Here is an 18,083-nt window from a genome sequence, read left to right on the forward strand (position 1 = left end):
CTCGGTGGCTTGCGATTTCACCCATCTCTACGATGCTTTACGCTTGACCATTCGATTGGTGGAAGAGGTGGGCCATGCGTATGGCATCGGGACCGGATGTACATCATGTTCCATGTAGTTTAAATATATGGGATACTTGTGGATTACGAGGGGAAAGGTCTGTTGTCGCTTTCCATGTAGGGTGGCAGTATCATAATTACAACAACAACCGTACAGAGAGAGAGAGAGAGAGAGGGGCGAGGAGAGAGAAAAACAACAACACATGGACCATATGCACTCAAAGTAGGCAATTCCAGTCATTCATTTCTCTGTTCAGTAGAAACAGAGTCATGCTTGTCCTTTGTAGTCTCAAGACTCAAGAGTAAATACTCCTGTCATCTTGATTCTTGACCGAACCCAACTCCTTAAGCCAACATAATTGATAATTACCAGCTCTGCTTCTTATCATCATTTCTTTTGTTTTGGGGGTACAATTGTCATCATTTCTGTAGAGCTTAAAGGATATCATCTTCTCTTTTTTTCTCACCATTTAATTCAGTTTTCTCGTACATAGATAGATTGTTTTTTTCTTGACTTGAAGCTTCTGTGCTCTTGGTTCTGTATTCTTTAATTGGTTTCTGCAAGAAAAGATAGTAACTTTCAAGGGGCTTTGTGAGATAAAAGCTTTCTGTGCTGGGATTTGGTTGGATTTGAGCTTTGTCGCCCGTTGAAGCTGATCTGCAAGGAATTATCTCCGGTTTGTTTCTTACTTTCCTCCTTTTCCGTCTGTTTTTAATTGGTTCTTTTTTATTTTAATTAGATAAAAATATCAGAATTTTTTGTATGGGTTTTATTGGAAGATCATCCTGTAGCTGGGTTTAGGCTGGTGATGAACTTATTTTTAGTTCTTTTGGGTCTTTTACGTTATCAAATTATAAGGCAAGGCACTGGAGATTTTTTTTGGTAGGCGTGAGGAACTGGAATTTAGTGAAGTTATGTTTTTTCTGTTGGGAGATTTTTAGTGGGGTTAGTGGCTTCCGAGTTGTTGTGTCTGATTTTGAAACCGGGATGTTGAACTTTACTGTGTTTACTCTTTTGTGATGGTTTGAATTATAAAATGTTGGTATCTTTTTATTTTCAATGTAAATTGATGATTTTTTTCGTGTAGGGGAGGGTACAGAGAGCTTGGTTCACATCTTCTGAATTTGTTTTTGAATTGTTGGTGTTGATTGGTTTGCTGTTGTATTCTAAATCTGGCATTCAAAGTAATTTGAATCTAATGCACGATGCTCGTGCTTACTCCTGAAAAAGTGAATGACTAATTGTTATTTTCAATGATTGAAGGCATTTTGGTTGTTGATCTTGACTCCTCTTTGATTTAATTTTTACTTTTTTTAAATTCTGGATCTATTTTTGTTTCTGAATGTAGTGCTTATTGTATTTTAGTTTTGAACAAAACTCTATTCATTGTTCATTGGGAAGAAGGCCAGTTATTCTCAGATGATCTTCACTCTTACTCTACAGAATGTGCTTTTAGGCTTTCTGTTTTAATATGTTGCCTCAGGTTCATTATCTGTTGTTTGTTGGAAATAGGGCCTGTAGCATGATTCAGCATGATTCTCCTGTTTCACCTTTGAACTATAGGATTTCCATGGTTTTGTTATAAGAAGAATTGTTAAAATTTTAAGGTAGAAAGAATTCTGAGATTGAACTGTCAGATTTTTTAGTTGCTGTCTCTGAGATTGGGTAGGAGGTGTAAAATTTAATGGTTGGAGTGGCTGTAATTGTAATACGTACAATTATAAATTAATCCCTTTAGTGTTGGAAACTTCTGAATGAGTTTGATGGTTTTATGCTAATCATACCTTTTCATGGCTTTTGCCACATGATTTCAGATAGTCATGTTGGTTTTCAGTTTTACAAGTTTGAAGCAAGGTCACAATTATAAATGCTTTAATACTGATGAATTTCACATTCTTAATTTCATTCTTAGGAGGCATTTGTTAAAAGGTGTCATTTGCATTTCAAGGGAGATTTTGTCAGTGCACAATCAATTGCCAATTAATTCCAAGAATCTTGTGCAATTTGTTTTTAAAGGGAAGATGAGTCAACCTAAAGTAAAGCGTCGAGTTGGTAAATATGAGGTGGGAAGGACCATTGGTGAGGGAACATTTGCAAAGGTGAAGTTTGCAAGAAATTCTGAGACTGGGGAGCCCGTGGCTATCAAGATCCTTGACAAGGAGAAGGTTCTTAAACACAAGATGGCGGAACAGGTCCGTCTTGGATCACTATATAATTATTGAATTATTCTTTTCTCTCTATTTAATTTCAACTTCTGTATATTGAATTATTATTATTATTATTATTATTCAGTTTTTAATGTAGTTCATTTTGTTTTGAACATAAAGAAGCTCATTCATTAGTTTTTTCCACTTATTTTCTTCGATAAATATATTTATGGTGTTATATTATGTGCCTGTGATGGTACTTCTTACTGATTGGCTCGGTTTGAGTGGTTGAAATTTCTAAGGGTATACAATCTCCTTACGGACCCCCAAAATGATTTGTGGAAACCACTTATTTAAAGCTGCCTTTATCCAAAACTATTTTCTATTTTTTTAGTAAGGTATGGCATGCCATTGATACATACAGGGCAAACCAGATTAAAAGGAATAACTGTACATGAAAATTTCAACTTATACTATCTTATCTAGTAACTTATCAAAACCATTAGAATTGGATTCCACAAACTGTTGCCTTTGGTTCCAGAGGCCTATGACTATGACTACCAATCTGTTATGAACTGTTTTGTACTTTTAGGAAGAGACAAACTCCTGCTGAAAAATCTTATGAAAAGCCCATGCTTTGTTGTGCCACCAATTGACTAAAAAAAAATTGACCTCTCTCACCAGCAGGAAACAAATATTAGCGATGTTTATTTTCAAGAAATCAGATGATCCATGCCTCGTTATTATGTCATTGTAGACCCTCCACGTGAAAGATTCTGCTTTTGTTGGCATTGGTGATTCCATTAGAGGTTGAAAGGAACATGGCTCTATTCCCTGAAAAAGGACAATACAGAAAGTTCATGGGTCATCCCTATCCATACTTGAGAATCCTCAACTGATAAATGGAGAACTATTTTCTAGTTTGCTAAAGAGGTTGAGAGCCACTTCCTTACAATTGTTTGGACTATGTATGAAGTGACAATTCCAAACAATTTAATTGGTAGCTTTATTGTTGAAGAGATGTATCTTTGATGGATGATATCCTATATCATTATGGTCATAATCATCTAACCCTTTTCCCAACTATATGGGTTTGAGTGCATGACTCCTATTCTGTTATTTCATTCTGTTCAGTGTCATATTGATTGTTAATGATGGGCCCTTAAATCATTTCTAACTATTTCAACCCAAGTCCTTTTTGGTTTTGCTCTAGCTCTTCTAGCTCTTCAATTTGTAACAGATCACTTCTTACTGGTGTTGTAGATGGTCTTTGCGAGTGGGCAAACTATCTTAGTCTACTTTCTTCATTTTATCACATATTGGAGCTATTCTTAGGTTCCTTCAAATAAGTTCAATTATGATCCTATCATTTATAGTTTTCATATTCATCCATCTTAATTCATATTTCTGCCATATTCATTTTTTTGACACGCTTCTGGACTGTTCAACACCTTTCCCCTACATCATATCTATATAATGCTAGAAAAACAATGCAAAAGATGATATGACCTCCATTCATTCTTTCAAAATCTTCTTAAAATGCATGTGCAAATTTGCGTGTGTACTTTCAAACTCCGATCTAGCTACCTGATGCCATCTAACAATCTCTCCCTTAAGTTATTTACATTTATCTACAGCGAATTACAGGTGGTTCATTTCTATCTTTCTTCCTTTCTTTCTGGATACTATTTTTCATCGACATTTCACATTTATTAGCTTTATAGGAAGTAGGGATTGAACCCTGAACCTTAAGCCAGTATATCTGTTTACTTCACATCCATCTGGTGAATGGTTTTTTTTTTTTGATCAGCAATAAACAGAGAAAAATTTTATTAATGGGAAACAGAGGTGTACATCAAGTTCAAATTGTGGATAGCCTCAGCTAGCCACAATAGGTACAGAAATTACATAACCAAAAAGCCGCCTTTAAATAACGAGTCCCCAAAACAAATTGTCCCTAGTTGTCCTGGACCTCCTGGTGAATGATTGTTGTTGGACATTTGAGTTAGTTGCAAAGATATTGCAACTCCTAGGCCAAATCACCTAGGGACCATTTCTTGGTGCAGTAGTAAAATCTTATGCTGACAAGTTGAGAATGCCAGTTCAAGTTTGAGAGAGGTCACTTCATGCAGGAAAATGCTGAAGGCTAGGTCTGATCCAGTTAGCCCCATCTGAGACCCCAGATGGTGAGGACGAACATTGGGTAATGAACCTTAGGTTTAATGGTTTACTTGCATTATGTTCCGATACCTCTTTATTGACTTGCCTTAATGGTTTCACTGAATCTTGGAGGATTAATATCTTATGCTAGCTTCAAAGGAAATTGTTTCATGATAATATTACATTTCTGATATGATTTGTTTATATACATACAGATAAAGCGTGAAATAGCGACAATGAAGTTAATAAAACATCCAAATGTTGTGCGCTTGTATGAGGTACTTCTACTTTGACCTTTCACTTTTAAAACAAAATCCAAAATGTTTTCCTTCATGTTAAGGGATTATATTGATGTGGATAAAATCAAGAAACATAATTATCTCCTTCACATACACAATATAGTATCCTTTTTGGTTGATGATTATGGCAGGATGTTATTCCACTGTTTGCAGATAAAAGAAGTCAGAAAATGGTGGATTTTAATGGTCTTTTTGTGAACCATTTTCTCAGAATAAAATTTATTTTTCTATAAGTGAAAATTCTAGATGAAGAAATTATTAGATTCTAACTGAAGTTCTCAAATATTGAAATGAGAGGAAAAATAAGCTTTATGTTAGGCCTGAAGAACTAAAATCGTTTTATTTTTAAGCTTAATGATGTTATGGGTTGATCTTAAGCTCAAATATTTCTAATGTTAGTCTCATGCTCCACTTTGTAGCCAAAGGTGTGGACAAGACTTAGTTGACTCATGGATTGGCAGTGGCATGTATAGTTCATGCTTTTCTGAGAACCAGCTGGGCTTGAAAACCATTGAGCTAACCTAGCATCTATGCAGCTGTAGATTTATGTAAGCTCTATTAGCATGACAGTCTAATAACAGTTTAAGCGGTTCAGGCAACATGCCTGCAATTATTTTGTAGTGAATAGGGTGGAAGCAGTGGCAAGTTGCACAGAATCTCGAAGGTTTTGAAATATGGTATGCACTCAAAAAAAAAAAAAAAAAACAAAAAACCATAATCAGGAGTGTCAAGTGTGCCTGCTATTGTATAAAAAATTAGATATTACTTTCAAAATGTTTCTGTTTTTAGAAGATAGGTGATAGAATAGTAGATCTGGTTACTTAGGGCCAATAAATGATGGAGTCTGATATAATACAGGTAGTCCTACTCCTATGGGAGCTAAGTTGGATGAACTGATGCAAGTTGACCTAAAAAAGTTTCTGGGTCAGATTCAATAATTCATTGATCTTTCCCTGGGATGATGAAATTTGTAAGAACCAATAAAATAGGTCTAGGAATACAGTTTTTCTATGAAAATTTTGTATGCAGACTTGGAACATTGAGATGTATGGGGTGACTTAATATGAAGAGGTTCTAAGTAGTTTGGGAACAAAGGGTTGAAAATCCTACTTTGCAAGAAAAAAATCTAAAACTTCTGAAACTTAGGGTTTTAGTTGAAACTTTGTATTGAAGCTTGGTAGGGTGAATAGCCATGGAGAATAATGAAGAATGACTAAATTTGAGAGGGATTTGAACTGATCTTAACCGAGGGGCAACAATTTCCAAGGATAAAAGGATCTACAAAAGTTAAGAGTAAGGAAATTGAAAAAGTGAAGGCAGAGGCTTAGGTTGTGTGGAGGGTCCCAAGGAGTGATTTGAAGCCTTATTGATATCTGAAAGAAATGCTAAACAGAAAATCTTAATTAAGCTAGCAATAGAAAGAATTAGAATTCAAGAGAGAACATAGAAGGGAAGAAAGAGACAAAAGTGAGAATAATGGTACATGTTGAGAATAAAAGGATAAGGAAAACTTGCACCACTTCAGAAAACTATTTTCAATTCATTCTCTCCTTAAAACATGTTTTTTTTACCCCAAAGTTACTCCATGTGGAGGGGTGGTTACTGCTGGATTGTATTAATGAATTCTCAAAAATGAAACCTAAGAGGGGGGGGGGGGGGGGGGGGGGCTACATAAATAACTTACCCCTCGAGAGAAGCTATAGAAGAGGCCACTCATCTCAGAATAACAATGGAAGTCTGATTGGACCTAAAAGAGAAGAGAAAAGATACCCTATTGTTAAGTATGGTAAACCTAAGTTATCTCCCTTGAATTTTCTGAATGGTCACTCGCAGGTCCTCCGTATGATTAATGATTCGATCAAGCTTGTCTAGAACAGAAAGTTACTCAAAGAAATCCAAAATACTCCTAAGATTGATTCTAGTACCATCTTGTCGTCCACCTCAAAGACTATTAGGGCAGAGATGATGCATATTACAGGGGCTAAAACTGATGCATCCTTTGGGGATTGGGACTGCTAGGTGGCCGGCAACTCTCAGGTTATGGTTAGTTTGATCATACCTTTTAGTTGGGCCTTCCAGATTGATCATCGCATCCAGATGAATACCTAGATCAGCCAACTCCTTGGTGGATAGTCTAGTTGGACTGGGGTTTGGAATTGGGATTTTGAATTGTAGTGTGTCACCTATGAATAATATATATATATATATATATATATATATATATATTACTTATAAAAGTGTGAATGCCCCTTTTTTCTGGAATTTTCATTGGACATTTTCTACCCCTTATCTAAGCAGCATACAACGGGCATAAAGAGGATAAGGAGGGTGTATATGTCCTTTACTCTCACTCCAAAAACTGCCCACTTATAATAGTTAAGAAACTGTCCACTTATAACTGTTCAAAAACTGCCCATGAATTGTAAATAGTTTTGTCTTGGAGATACTGTCATGTGCAAATGCACGTACATGTTTACTAGTATATATATATATATTGCCTTATTGTATTTTACAGTTTTCTTCTTTGAGGCATAGATTCAGGGCTCCCTTTTATTATTGGATGTTAGGTGTTTTTATATTCCCTTTTCCTCTTATGCTTAATAATGTCTTTTTAATGATAAAAGAAGGGAAAAAGTTTCTTGGATTAGCCTATGTAGAGACCTGGTTGAGCAAAGTCAGTTCGGATTTGTTTGAGATGAAACTAACAGCTTGTATACATGTCTATGTTTGAAGTAATCCTATTGATACTAGATGCATTCTATGTTCTTTCATAGTTGCAATGGCATTTTAATGAATGATTAAAGTTAAGTTAGATTTGAGGATACTTGTAAAAATAAGCATGATTTCTTTTATCATCATGGGTCACAAATAAGGCTTAGTTTGGAAGGAGTACAAATGCAAATATGTAGAGTGTGTTGACAGTTGTGTATGTATTCAGGTTTAGTACCATAAGGGTATTGTTGTAATTTCTCCTCTGTTTATATTGTTCGACTGTACTAGTATAAATAATAAAATCATTCTTTCGCCCCCTAAGTTCTGGAGGGCTTTCAGTCACTTGACTCACCTCTCTTCTCTCTTCTCCTCTCCTCTCTTCACTTGCTCTTGCTCAACATGGTATCAGAGCAAGTCGTCCAAGCCTGAAGGGTGGTGTCAAGCTAACTACTGTTGCATCCAGTGCTGTCTCCAATAGAACTCCTAATCTGGTGAAATCAGTTTGACCCAGAAGTTACAAAGTCTTTTCGTATTCCAGCCCAGAAACTACTGTTGCATTAGAGTTTTTTGTCTCCAATCGAACTACTGTTGCATCCATCTGCTCGACTGTAGAGAGACTATTGCTTGCAGTTCGTAGAGGGTGTTCCGTCTTCAGAAAGGCTATCATCTGAAACTAAAAGAAGTATTGTTCATCTTTTGTTCGACTGCCTATTGTTTGAGGATTCGTAGAAGGAGCTCTGGTTTACAGTCAAGGAGTTCTGGTTTACCATAAGGGAGACTATCATCTGAAACTAAAAGAGGTACTATCATCCTTGTCTGTCCGGATGCCTATTGTTTGCTGAACTGTTTGATGACTGTTCGGCTACCCTACTGTTGTCTGTTCGACTGATGAACTGTTCGGCTGCCCTACTGTTAAGTGACTGTATTCCTTAACACAGTAACTGTATTCAAACCTTTTTTTGTTGGTATTGTGGACTGTTGATGGTATGTTTTAGCCGACTAATTGTCTGCTCAATATTAATCTTATTAATTGACTGTTCGGCTACCCTATTGATCTCTTTGACTGGTTAGCTATCGGCCTTACTAAGTAGGTCATTCAGACCTGTTCTTGTACTGCAACAACAGTGTGCAGACTTGTTTCAGTGAAACCGTAGGTCAGAAGGACCTGTTTCAGTACTGCAACAGCAGTGTTCAGTTTGTTGTTTGTTCTCAGTGAAACTGTAGGTCAGAAGGACCTGTTCTTGTACTGCAACAGTAGTGTTCAGTTTGTTATTTGTTCTCAGTGAAACTGTAGGTCAGAAGGACCTGTTCTTGTACTGCAACAGTAGTGTTCAGTTTGTTATTTGTTCTCAGTGAAACTGTAGGTCAGAAGGACCTGTTCTTGTACTGCAACAGCAGTGCTCTTTCTTTTGTTCTCAGTGAAACCGGTGGTCAGAAGGACCTATCTCTGAAATAGTCTTGTATGGCTGTACTTTTTTGGTTGCTGTTTCAACTTTTTATTCAGATATCATGGGCAGTGAAGATTCAGCCACATCTGGAGTTTCCTCAATGCTGAATGGAATGGGTGGGGGTGACCTATCCTTTCCTATGGCTGTTGTCCCTCTTGATGGTTTAAACTACCTGGAGTGGTCAAGAGGGATCAAATTACACATCACTGCAAGGGGGAAGATGGGCTATATTAATGGGAGGATAAAAGAACCATCCTCCGGGAGTGCTGAATATGATAGATGGAATCAGGAGAACAGTATTGTTATGTCCTGGCTCTTGGTTTCCATGCAACCTCAAATCAGGAAGAATTTCACGTGGGCTGAAACTGCGAATGAAATCTGGGAACAAGCAAAGTCTACATATTCAGAATTGCAACACTATGCCAAAATTTATCAACTGCAGGCAGCATCTTCTACTTGTAGACAGGGGGAGAGGTGTTTATCGGTCTATTACTCTGACTTAACATCTGTTTGGAAGGAGTTGGATCACTACCAGAGTGTGGATTGGAAGTGTGATGAGGATGCTAAGTACAAACAGCTTGTCTCCCAGCAAAGGGTGTTTGCATTCTTACATGGTCTGAATCCTATGTATGAATCTATCAGGGTTCAGATTCTCAGCTCTAAGGATCTCCCTTCTGTTCAGGAAGTCTATGCTCTTGTACAGTTTGAAGAAAGCAGGAGAAATTTGATGAACAGCCCTGGTGGGGATGTTGTTGTGTTAGTTGCAAAAGGGGGTGTATCTACTGGTGTGGGATCTTCTTCCCGGAAAGGGGATCTCCAGAAAAAAACAGAAGATAAGGAAAAATTGTGGTGCACTCATTGCCAGAAACCTCGACACACCAAAGATACCTGTTGGAATCTTCATGGGAAACCAAAATGGGCTCAAGATCTGACTTAAGAAGCAAGGTTCAGAGGTGAATAAGAAGTACGGACAACAAAGTACAAAGAAACATCACATGGCCAACATGGCTACTCGGGAGAATCAGCCCCCCATTTCTACTGTGACTCAGACACATCTCACTAGACTTGACCCGAGGGAGGACATTATGAATTCCTTCCGTGACCATTTAGAGCTCTATGGTAGAGCAATTCGTCAAATGGATGCTCCTCCCTCAACCTCATTTGCATCTACGTCAGGTAACCCTGCCACTGCTTTCCATGTTGCTTCTCACACCCCTGACTCTCCATGGATCATTGATTCTGGAGCATCAAAACATATGACTGGTACGTCCTCTTACTTTCAAACCTATCACCCACTTTCTGGAAGAGACAAGGTGAGACTAGCCGATGGATCATACTCTTCCATAGCTGGTCAAGGAACTCTCTCTCTTCCTCTTGGCCTTACCCTTTCTGATGTTCTTCATGTTCCAAATTTTCCCATTAATTTGTTCTCTGTTAGTAGTGTTACTAATTCCTTGAATTGCTCAGTGACTTTTTTCCCTTCTCATTGTGTGATTCAGGATCTGGCCTTGGGGAGGACGATTGGTAGGGGTCGTATGGCTGATGGACTTTACATGCTGGAGAATAAGGCTGGTCTTCATGTTACAGAGTCTATGAGTCAGTCCTGTAAGAAAAAAGTCTATTTATGGCATTGTCGTCTTGGTCATTTGTCTTTTGAGTCTTTGAAAGTTGTATTCCCAGAACTGTTTAAGTCAATGTCTGTTTCTGATTTTTCTTGTCAAACGTGTCAGTTGAGTAAGCATTGTAGAACTCATTTTCTTCAAAGAAATAGTAAATCTGAATCTCCATTTCACATTGTTCATTTTGATGTGTGGGGCCCTGTTACTTAAACATCTGAGAGTGGCTACAAGTATTTCATTACCCTCATTGATGATTATTCTAGATATACTTGGGTATACCCGATGCGAACTAGGGAAGAAGTACCAAAAATCATTCAAGATTTCCAGCGGATGGTTTTCACTCAATTTCAAACTGAAATCCAAATTTTCCAATCAGACAATGCAAAAGAATTTGTTCATAGTGACCTCACGGAATTTTTTGCTTCGCATGGTTCCCTTCGCTGTAGCTCTTGTGCCCGCACACCACAACAAAATGGTGTGGCCGAACGGAAGAACCAACATCTCCTTGAAGTGGTTCGAGGTTTACTACATATGAATGTTCCCAAATGGTTTTGGCTTGAAGCAGTTCTTTGTTCCACTTCCCTTATAAACCGTATGCCCTCTCGTCGGTTAGAGTACAAAGCCCCACATCAACTTCTCTTTCCTAAGGCTCCCCTTCTTTCTATTCCTCCTCGTGTCTTTGGTTGCCGGTGTTTTGTTCAAAATCTGTCTCCCACCCATGGGAAATTGGATTCTCGTGCTATCCCTTGCATATTTCTTGGTTACTCCTTCACTCAAAAGGGATGTTTCTTTCTTTGAAGATGAGCCTTCTATCCTGTTTCTCCTCAGGGGGAGTGTAGGCATGAGGAGAAACTGGTTCAGATTCCCTCTCTCCTTGACCCTCCACCTTTTCGTGTTTTTTCTCGTCGTCGCAAAGGCCAACCAAATTCGAGAGCTGTAGAGAATCCAGAAGCTGTACCTCCAGTGCCACCAGACTCCTTGGGGGAGGATCATACTCACTTAGGTATTTTGGCTCCCAATGATGTCCTTGAATCTATTGAAAATGATTCCTCTACTGCTAATGATCTTGACCGTCCTATTGCTCACAGGAAGGGTGTTAGGTTGTGCACCACTAAACATCCCATTTCCAACTTTGTCTCCTATGAGAACATTTCATCCTCATTCCGTGCCTTCCTTACCTCTATTGACAGTGTCCCTATCCCTAAGAATGTGGCAGAAGCTCTTTCAGTTCCTGAATGGACAAATGCCATGAGGGAAGAAATTAATGCCCTTCACAAAAATGGCACATGGGAACTTGTTGATCTTCCTAAGGGAAAGGTTCCAGTTGGATGTAAATGGGTGTTCACAGTCAAGCATAAGGCTAATGGAATAGTGGAAAGGTATAAAGCTCGCTTAGTGGCAAAGGGATTTACTTAAGTGTATGGAGTTGATTATGCAGAAACTTTTGCCCCCGTTGCCAGGATGAATTCCATTAGAGTCATTTTCTCTCTTGCGGCTAATCTGGATTGGGTTTTACACCAACTGGACATCAAGAATGTATTCTTGAAGAGGAAGTGTACATGATTCAACCTCCTAGTTTTCTAGCCCAAGGCAATGAACAGAAAGTGTGCAAGTTGAAGAAGTCCTTATACGGGCTGAAACAATCACCAAGAGCTTGGTTCAGCAGATTCCATGTGGCAGTTCAACAGAAAGGATACAGACAATGTCAATCAGATCACACACTGTTTGTGAAAAAAGGAGAAGGTAAAATTGCTGCTCTAATTGTATATGTGGATGACATAATTGTTACTGGTGATTGGGAGGATGAAATTCAGAAATTGAAACTTTTTCTTGCCACTCAGTTTGAAGTGAAGGATCTAGGACCTGCCAGATACTTCCTTGGAATTGAAGTTGCCCGATCAAAGAAGGGTATCTTCATTTCCCAAAGGAAATATGTCCTAGATTTACTTCAGGACACTGGAAAGATGGGGGTGAAGCCAGTTGACTCTCCCATTGACCCCAACCATAAATTAGGTGACAACTGTGGTGAATCGCTCAAGGATGTGAAACAGTTTCAGAGGCTTGTAGGGAGATTGTTATACCTTTCTATGACTCGCCCAGACATTGCATATGCTGTTGGTGTCCTCAGTCAGTTGATGCATGCTCCTAGGTCTTCTCATCTTGAAGCAGCAGAGAGAATCCTCTGATATCTAAAGAAGTATCCAGGTACTGGTTTGTTATTTCAAAAGCACGGACATTTGAAAGTTGAAGTTTGTACAGATGCAGATTGGGTTGGATCCCAAAGTGACAGAAAGTCTACTAGTGGCTACTGCACCTTTATAGGAGGGAACCTTGTTACATGGAGGAGTAAAAAGCAAAATGTGGTGGCTAGATCCAGTGTTGAAGATGAATATCGTGCTATGGCCCACGGGGTTGCTGAAGGCATGTGGATAAAGAATTTGTTGAGGGAGTTGGGTTTCCCAGTGACCAAACCTATAACTCTATTTTGTGATAACAAAGCAGCTATAAGCATTGCTACCAATCCGGTGCTACATGATAGAACAAAGCACATCGAAGTTGACAAGCATTTTATCAGAGAGAAAGTTATCACAGGCGAAGTGTGTACCCCCTATGTCACTTTTGAGAACCAGCTTGCAGACATCTTTACAAAGGGTTTAAACCTTTCCAGACACCATGATCTTTGTGACAAGTTGGGCATGATTGATATCTATGCTCCAACTTGAGGGGGAGTGTTGACAGTTGTGTATGTATTCAGGTTTAGTACCATAAGGGTACTGTTGTAATTTCTCCTCTGTTTATATTGTTCGATTGTACTAGTATAAATAATAAAATCATTCTTTTGCCCCCTAAGTTCTGGAGGGCTTTCAGTCACTCGACTCACCTCTCTTCTCTCTTCTCCTCTCCTCTCTTCACTTGCTCTTGCTCAACAGAGTGCAAAACCTTATATTTTGTACTATTTTATATGTATTTGCACTGTACATATTTGCATTTGTACTCTTTCCAAACTGAGCCTAAGGGAATAATGTAAGCAATATGAAACAGGACAATGCGTTAACTGTTATGCCTTTTGGTGCTTTCTCTAATAAATGGCATTTTCTCAGGTAATGGGAAGCAAGACAAAGATTTTTATTGTTCTAGAATTTGTTACTGGGGGAGAGCTCTTTGACAAGATTGTAAGTTTTGAACTTCTTTTCTATTTATTTTTATTTGTGTTTTTATCATTGTGGCTACTTTTTTGGGGTTCTATGTCTTGGGTCCTTGAGGAGACTGTCCTAACCCAGCTAAAGAGGTACCTCATAATCTATTTTATCACTTGCTCATTCCAATTCCATGTATAACCCGTGATATTTAAGCTATTCTTATGCAAGAAATGCATTTTTATTTTTATTTTTTGCTTATGTCAATCAATTCTTGTACTACATATAATATATAACTAACATGCGGATCCTTTTTTGCATTTGTCAAGGTCAACCATGGACGGATGAGGGAGGACGAAGCAAGAAGGTATTTCCAGCAGCTCATTAATGCTGTTGATTATTGCCATAGTAGAGGTGTTTATCATAGAGACTTGAAGGTAAGTTGCTTTACTTTCTGCATACTTCAAAGCATCTTTAGAAATTTACTTATTTGATGGTCCAATTATCTTGGCAGAAACAGATATTCATTTCTTTTACCTTTTCATATTTCTTGCAGCCAGAAAATTTACTACTTGATGCATATGGTAATCTTAAAGTTTCTGATTTTGGATTAAGTGCATTATCCCAACAAGTCAGGGTAATTATAGGTTATATGATTCTTTCTGTGTTTCCATTATTTTCTTATAGATGAATTCAATTCCACTTTTGTTCCTATGTTGGTCTGTGTGTTTGACCTCCTCTGCTATAAAACACTAGATCATCATATAAGGTATAATGTGTCAAAATATGATAATAAATAGAAGAATTGTTTCCAGTCATAGTGGCTAATAATTTATTTTGATAGATAGCTTATTACTACTACTACTACTACTACTACTACTACTACATCTCTTAATGTAAATAACTATTAACCATTTTTTCTTGATAATTTATTTTTGATCCTTCTCTCTTCTTGATAATCTCAACTCACTAGAATTCCTCATGCACGTCAATAATTTTCTAAATTGAATTCTTGTTCACTAATTCTTGTAAGTTTTTTTATTTTAGTTCTCTTTTACATGTGCTTACTGGGCAATACTTATCCTATTTGACAAGCTTGTTTTTGACAGGATGATGGCCTGCTTCACACCACCTGTGGAACGCCAAACTATGTTGCCCCAGAGGTTTTACCAGACTTTTTTCTATATAATCTTATGCTACTATGAAGTCATTTGCTTCTCTTTAATTTAAAAGCCATTAGAATAATTTTCCCTCATCCACTGATTAGGTCCTTAATGATAGAGGCTATGATGGTGCAACTGCAGACTTGTGGTCATGTGGGGTCATCCTATTTGTATTGCTTGCAGGTTACTTGCCTTTTGATGATTCTAATCTTATGACCCTATATAAAAAAGTGAGCATTTTACGAATTTTATGGTCCATCTCTTGTTCTGCTTCCACTCCTGTTTATTAGATCTGTTTTCTGTCCATGCAGATTTCAGCTGCTGAATTTACTTGTCCACCTTGGCTCTCTTTAAGTGCAATGAAATTAATATCTCGAATCTTGGACCCCAACCCTATGACTGTAAGGAGTTCCACTTAATTATTTTTTTTTTAATTATAATGTTGAGAATGTAGCTAGCTTACTGGTGTTATATGCACGTTTATCTCTTAAATGTGCTACATTGGGATCTTTTGCCATTTCTTTGGATCACTCTATCTTCCACTCCCATTTATAGATACCAACTTTGATTAATTCTATGTTCAGATATCATATGTGAACCTGTTGATTTCTCATAGTTGGTATTTTTGTGCATGCAACCACTTGAGCATTGTAAAAATACACTCCACCTAAAAGTTTTATTTTGGCATCTCTGATGTTGGGCTAGAACCTGATGGCATGGGCTAATAAGAAGAAATTTCAGTTTACCCCTTCACTTGTTCTTCATAACGATTTTATAAATCCATCTCTGTTCTCTATGTTTTGTAATAAAAATTAGTTTTATTATATAATATATTTAACAAAAGTTTTCTTCCAACCTTGGGATGCTTGTAATGGACTATTTATCATTTGCTTCTAATGAAATCAATTGAATTTTTTATCTATCAAAAAAAAAAAAAGTTTTCTTCCAACCTCATGTCAAGTTAGGTGCATGAATTTCAAAATACATGCAAAAATCAAAATTAACAATTCTAGCTGTATAAGAGAATAATTCTTTTAGGCTAGTGAGCTTGTGTAAAAATTTTGTAGTATCCACTTTTTTGGTCAAAATTACCATCTGCTCCATGTAATGTCCAGTTGAAGATCAATCTTCTCACTGCATTACTATCAAAGGCATTACTACTGTTGCCATATTTATCACATTAGATTTTATATTCAAGTAGCAATGCCACTTTACCTGCATTAATCTTTCAAGATTTTGCATGCAATTTATGCAGACTTTTTGCCCTACCTAAGTACTGAATAGGTTTCTAGACAGAATTCCTCCTTCAGAGGCGTCAATTTGAGTTTTCTCAGTTCCATCTATTTATGCATATGTGATGATTCATATGTACACACTTTTAAGTGTAGTAGTCGTCTGTAACCACAAGTTTTGTGTGTCTAGAGGAGAAAAAATAGGGAACACAGTCCCTAAAATTTAATAACAGGACATTACTCCAAATAGTATACAAACAAAGCAATCATGAATAAAATGAAACAAGAGGCTCTAAGGTATCGACTATGGAATCAACCAAATTGATCAAAAAATTATGAAATCAATGAAGGAGTAATAGAATTGAGGGAGATTAGAGTGAGATGCTCTTTTGGTCAGAACTTTTGTAATTATTTGGATATCATAGTTGATTATGTATAGCCATATACATGATTTTTGTGTAGTCTCATAGTGAGACACTTTTGGAATTTCTATGTTTTCGTCTCTAAACACCTTTTTTTTGGTAGATTTTGTTTTCTTTTTTACCAAAGTTTACTTTGCTATAAAAGAAAAGAAAATTAATCATTATACTTTACCTTTTGATGTTTGTTAATTAAAAATTCATTCGAATGTCTTGCAAGTAATCAACATCTTGGGTAATGTATTAAATTTAATTTTCATAATATAGAGATATCCCAGCTTTGTGTGTATATCTAGGAGTGTCACACGATTTTCCTTTATATCATGCAAGACACCCTGTCTGTCATTTTATGTGTGGGAAATATTTTTTTAGTTGTTTTACCTTTCTAGACTAGAAATATTAATTAAGTTTACCATTTACAGCGCATTACTGTACCAGAAATATTGGAGGATGAATGGTTTAAGAAAGATTTTAAGCCCCCAGTGTTTGAGGAGAAAGATGATACAAACTTGGATGATGTAGAAGCTGTTTTCAAGGACTCAGAAGTGAGTCTAATATGTGCCTTGACAAATTTCTATTAGAAGTTACAATGGTGTTATGAAAAATAAATTATCTTAGGTACTTTGAAGTAGATATTCTTTGTAACATATACTTTTCTTGCACTCTACCAGGAACATCATGTGACAGAGAAGAAGGAAGAAGAAAAGCCAACTGCTATGAATGCATTTGAACTTATTTCTATGTCAAAGGGGCTTAATCTCGGAAATTTGTTTGAGATAGAACAGGTTTGCATGCTTCGAGTATTTCTATATGGTTAGCTGATCGCGTTCCAAAAAGCTGTATACATACAAAAGTGTTCTTTTTCTTACATGGAATAGGGTGCTGTTTGTGTTGATCCAAAAAAAGTCCCCTTCCTAATATACAAGTAAATTCTTGAGTCTATGTTAGTAATGTGGTTGTTGTTTGAAGACCGTGCAATTATTCACTTCAATTAAGCTGAACACAACTGACTCAGCCCTAATACCAACCAATGTTTACAACCTGCAGTCGAACCATCAAGTTTTGGACTGGTTGACTGATCACCGGCCAGATTTTTGGGTCTGTTTCACCCCTGAACCCTTCACTTGCAAAAAAAAAGTTGTTGACTCGGTAATGACCCAGTGACGTGGATGGTTGAACCATTGAACCTTTGACCCACTGAGTGAGTCATGGCCTCATGGGTTAGATATTTATTCTATTTTTCCTCTTTTTATTTTTATCCATTTCCATCATTAATGACAATTATTCTCATTTATCACACTTATTTTTGTTTAATATGATGAATATATAATATTAGAGGCATGCCCATTTTTCTGTAATTTTCTATGTTTTCTGCATTTTTATCCGTTTTTATATATTTTTTATTTAATTTATGATGTCAGAGGTTGAACCATTGACCTGCCACCTGGACGGAAAAGAGGCTTTGTTTCCAGGTTGGTTTTAAATGTACTGATCCAAACTATTTGGGGTCAGCTTATGAATGCAGTTATGCCATTTTACTCTATCAAGAGCCATGTTTCCTTCATTTTTTACCAATTAAACTCATGTTTCTTTGGTTTTCCACATACTTTGTTAGAGACTTCTTCTTACACTAGGTTCATTCCATTAGTGCAGTCATTAGAATAGGTGGGATACATAGGAAGGGTCT

The 18,083-nt window shown here is 37.1% G+C and overlaps 1 protein-coding gene across 7 annotated transcripts in view; it reads left to right on the forward strand.

The window, feature by feature from the left end:
* Window positions 1-225: 225 nt before the first annotated feature.
* CIPK3 (CBL-interacting protein kinase 3) overlaps window positions 226-18,083 on the forward strand; it is a 28,081-nt gene continuing 10,223 nt past the window's right edge. Inside the window, exons 1-13 of one of the 7 annotated variants that reach the window (XR_016078900.1) lie at window positions 311-736; window positions 2,077-2,252; window positions 4,583-4,645; window positions 13,547-13,618; window positions 13,912-14,019; window positions 14,139-14,219; window positions 14,692-14,745; window positions 14,850-14,975; window positions 15,057-15,146; window positions 16,819-16,941; window positions 17,068-17,181; window positions 17,444-17,616; window positions 17,818-17,868. Coding sequence is in view for 2 of the 7 variants with exons in the window: in XM_010253446.3 (XP_010251748.1) it covers window positions 2,082-2,252; window positions 4,583-4,645; window positions 13,547-13,618; window positions 13,912-14,019; window positions 14,139-14,219; window positions 14,692-14,745; window positions 14,850-14,975; window positions 15,057-15,146; window positions 16,819-16,941; window positions 17,068-17,181 (1,002 nt within the window). In the remaining 5 variants the exon portion in view is untranslated. Of the gene's footprint in view, window positions 737-1,972; window positions 2,253-4,582; window positions 4,646-13,546; window positions 13,619-13,911; window positions 14,020-14,138; window positions 14,220-14,691; window positions 14,746-14,849; window positions 14,976-15,056; window positions 15,147-16,818; window positions 16,942-17,067; window positions 17,182-17,443; window positions 17,617-17,817; window positions 17,869-18,083 lie in introns of all 7 variants that reach the window. The other 6 variants (XR_016078899.1, XR_016078901.1, XM_010253446.3 and 3 more) reach the window with 6 other exon arrangements.

The sequence above is a fragment of the Nelumbo nucifera genome, chromosome 7 (genome assembly GCF_055504915.1).
Source record: "Nelumbo nucifera cultivar China Antique chromosome 7, China Antique-T2T, whole genome shotgun sequence".
In the NCBI taxonomy this organism is placed as follows: Eukaryota; Viridiplantae; Streptophyta; class Magnoliopsida; order Proteales; family Nelumbonaceae; genus Nelumbo; species Nelumbo nucifera.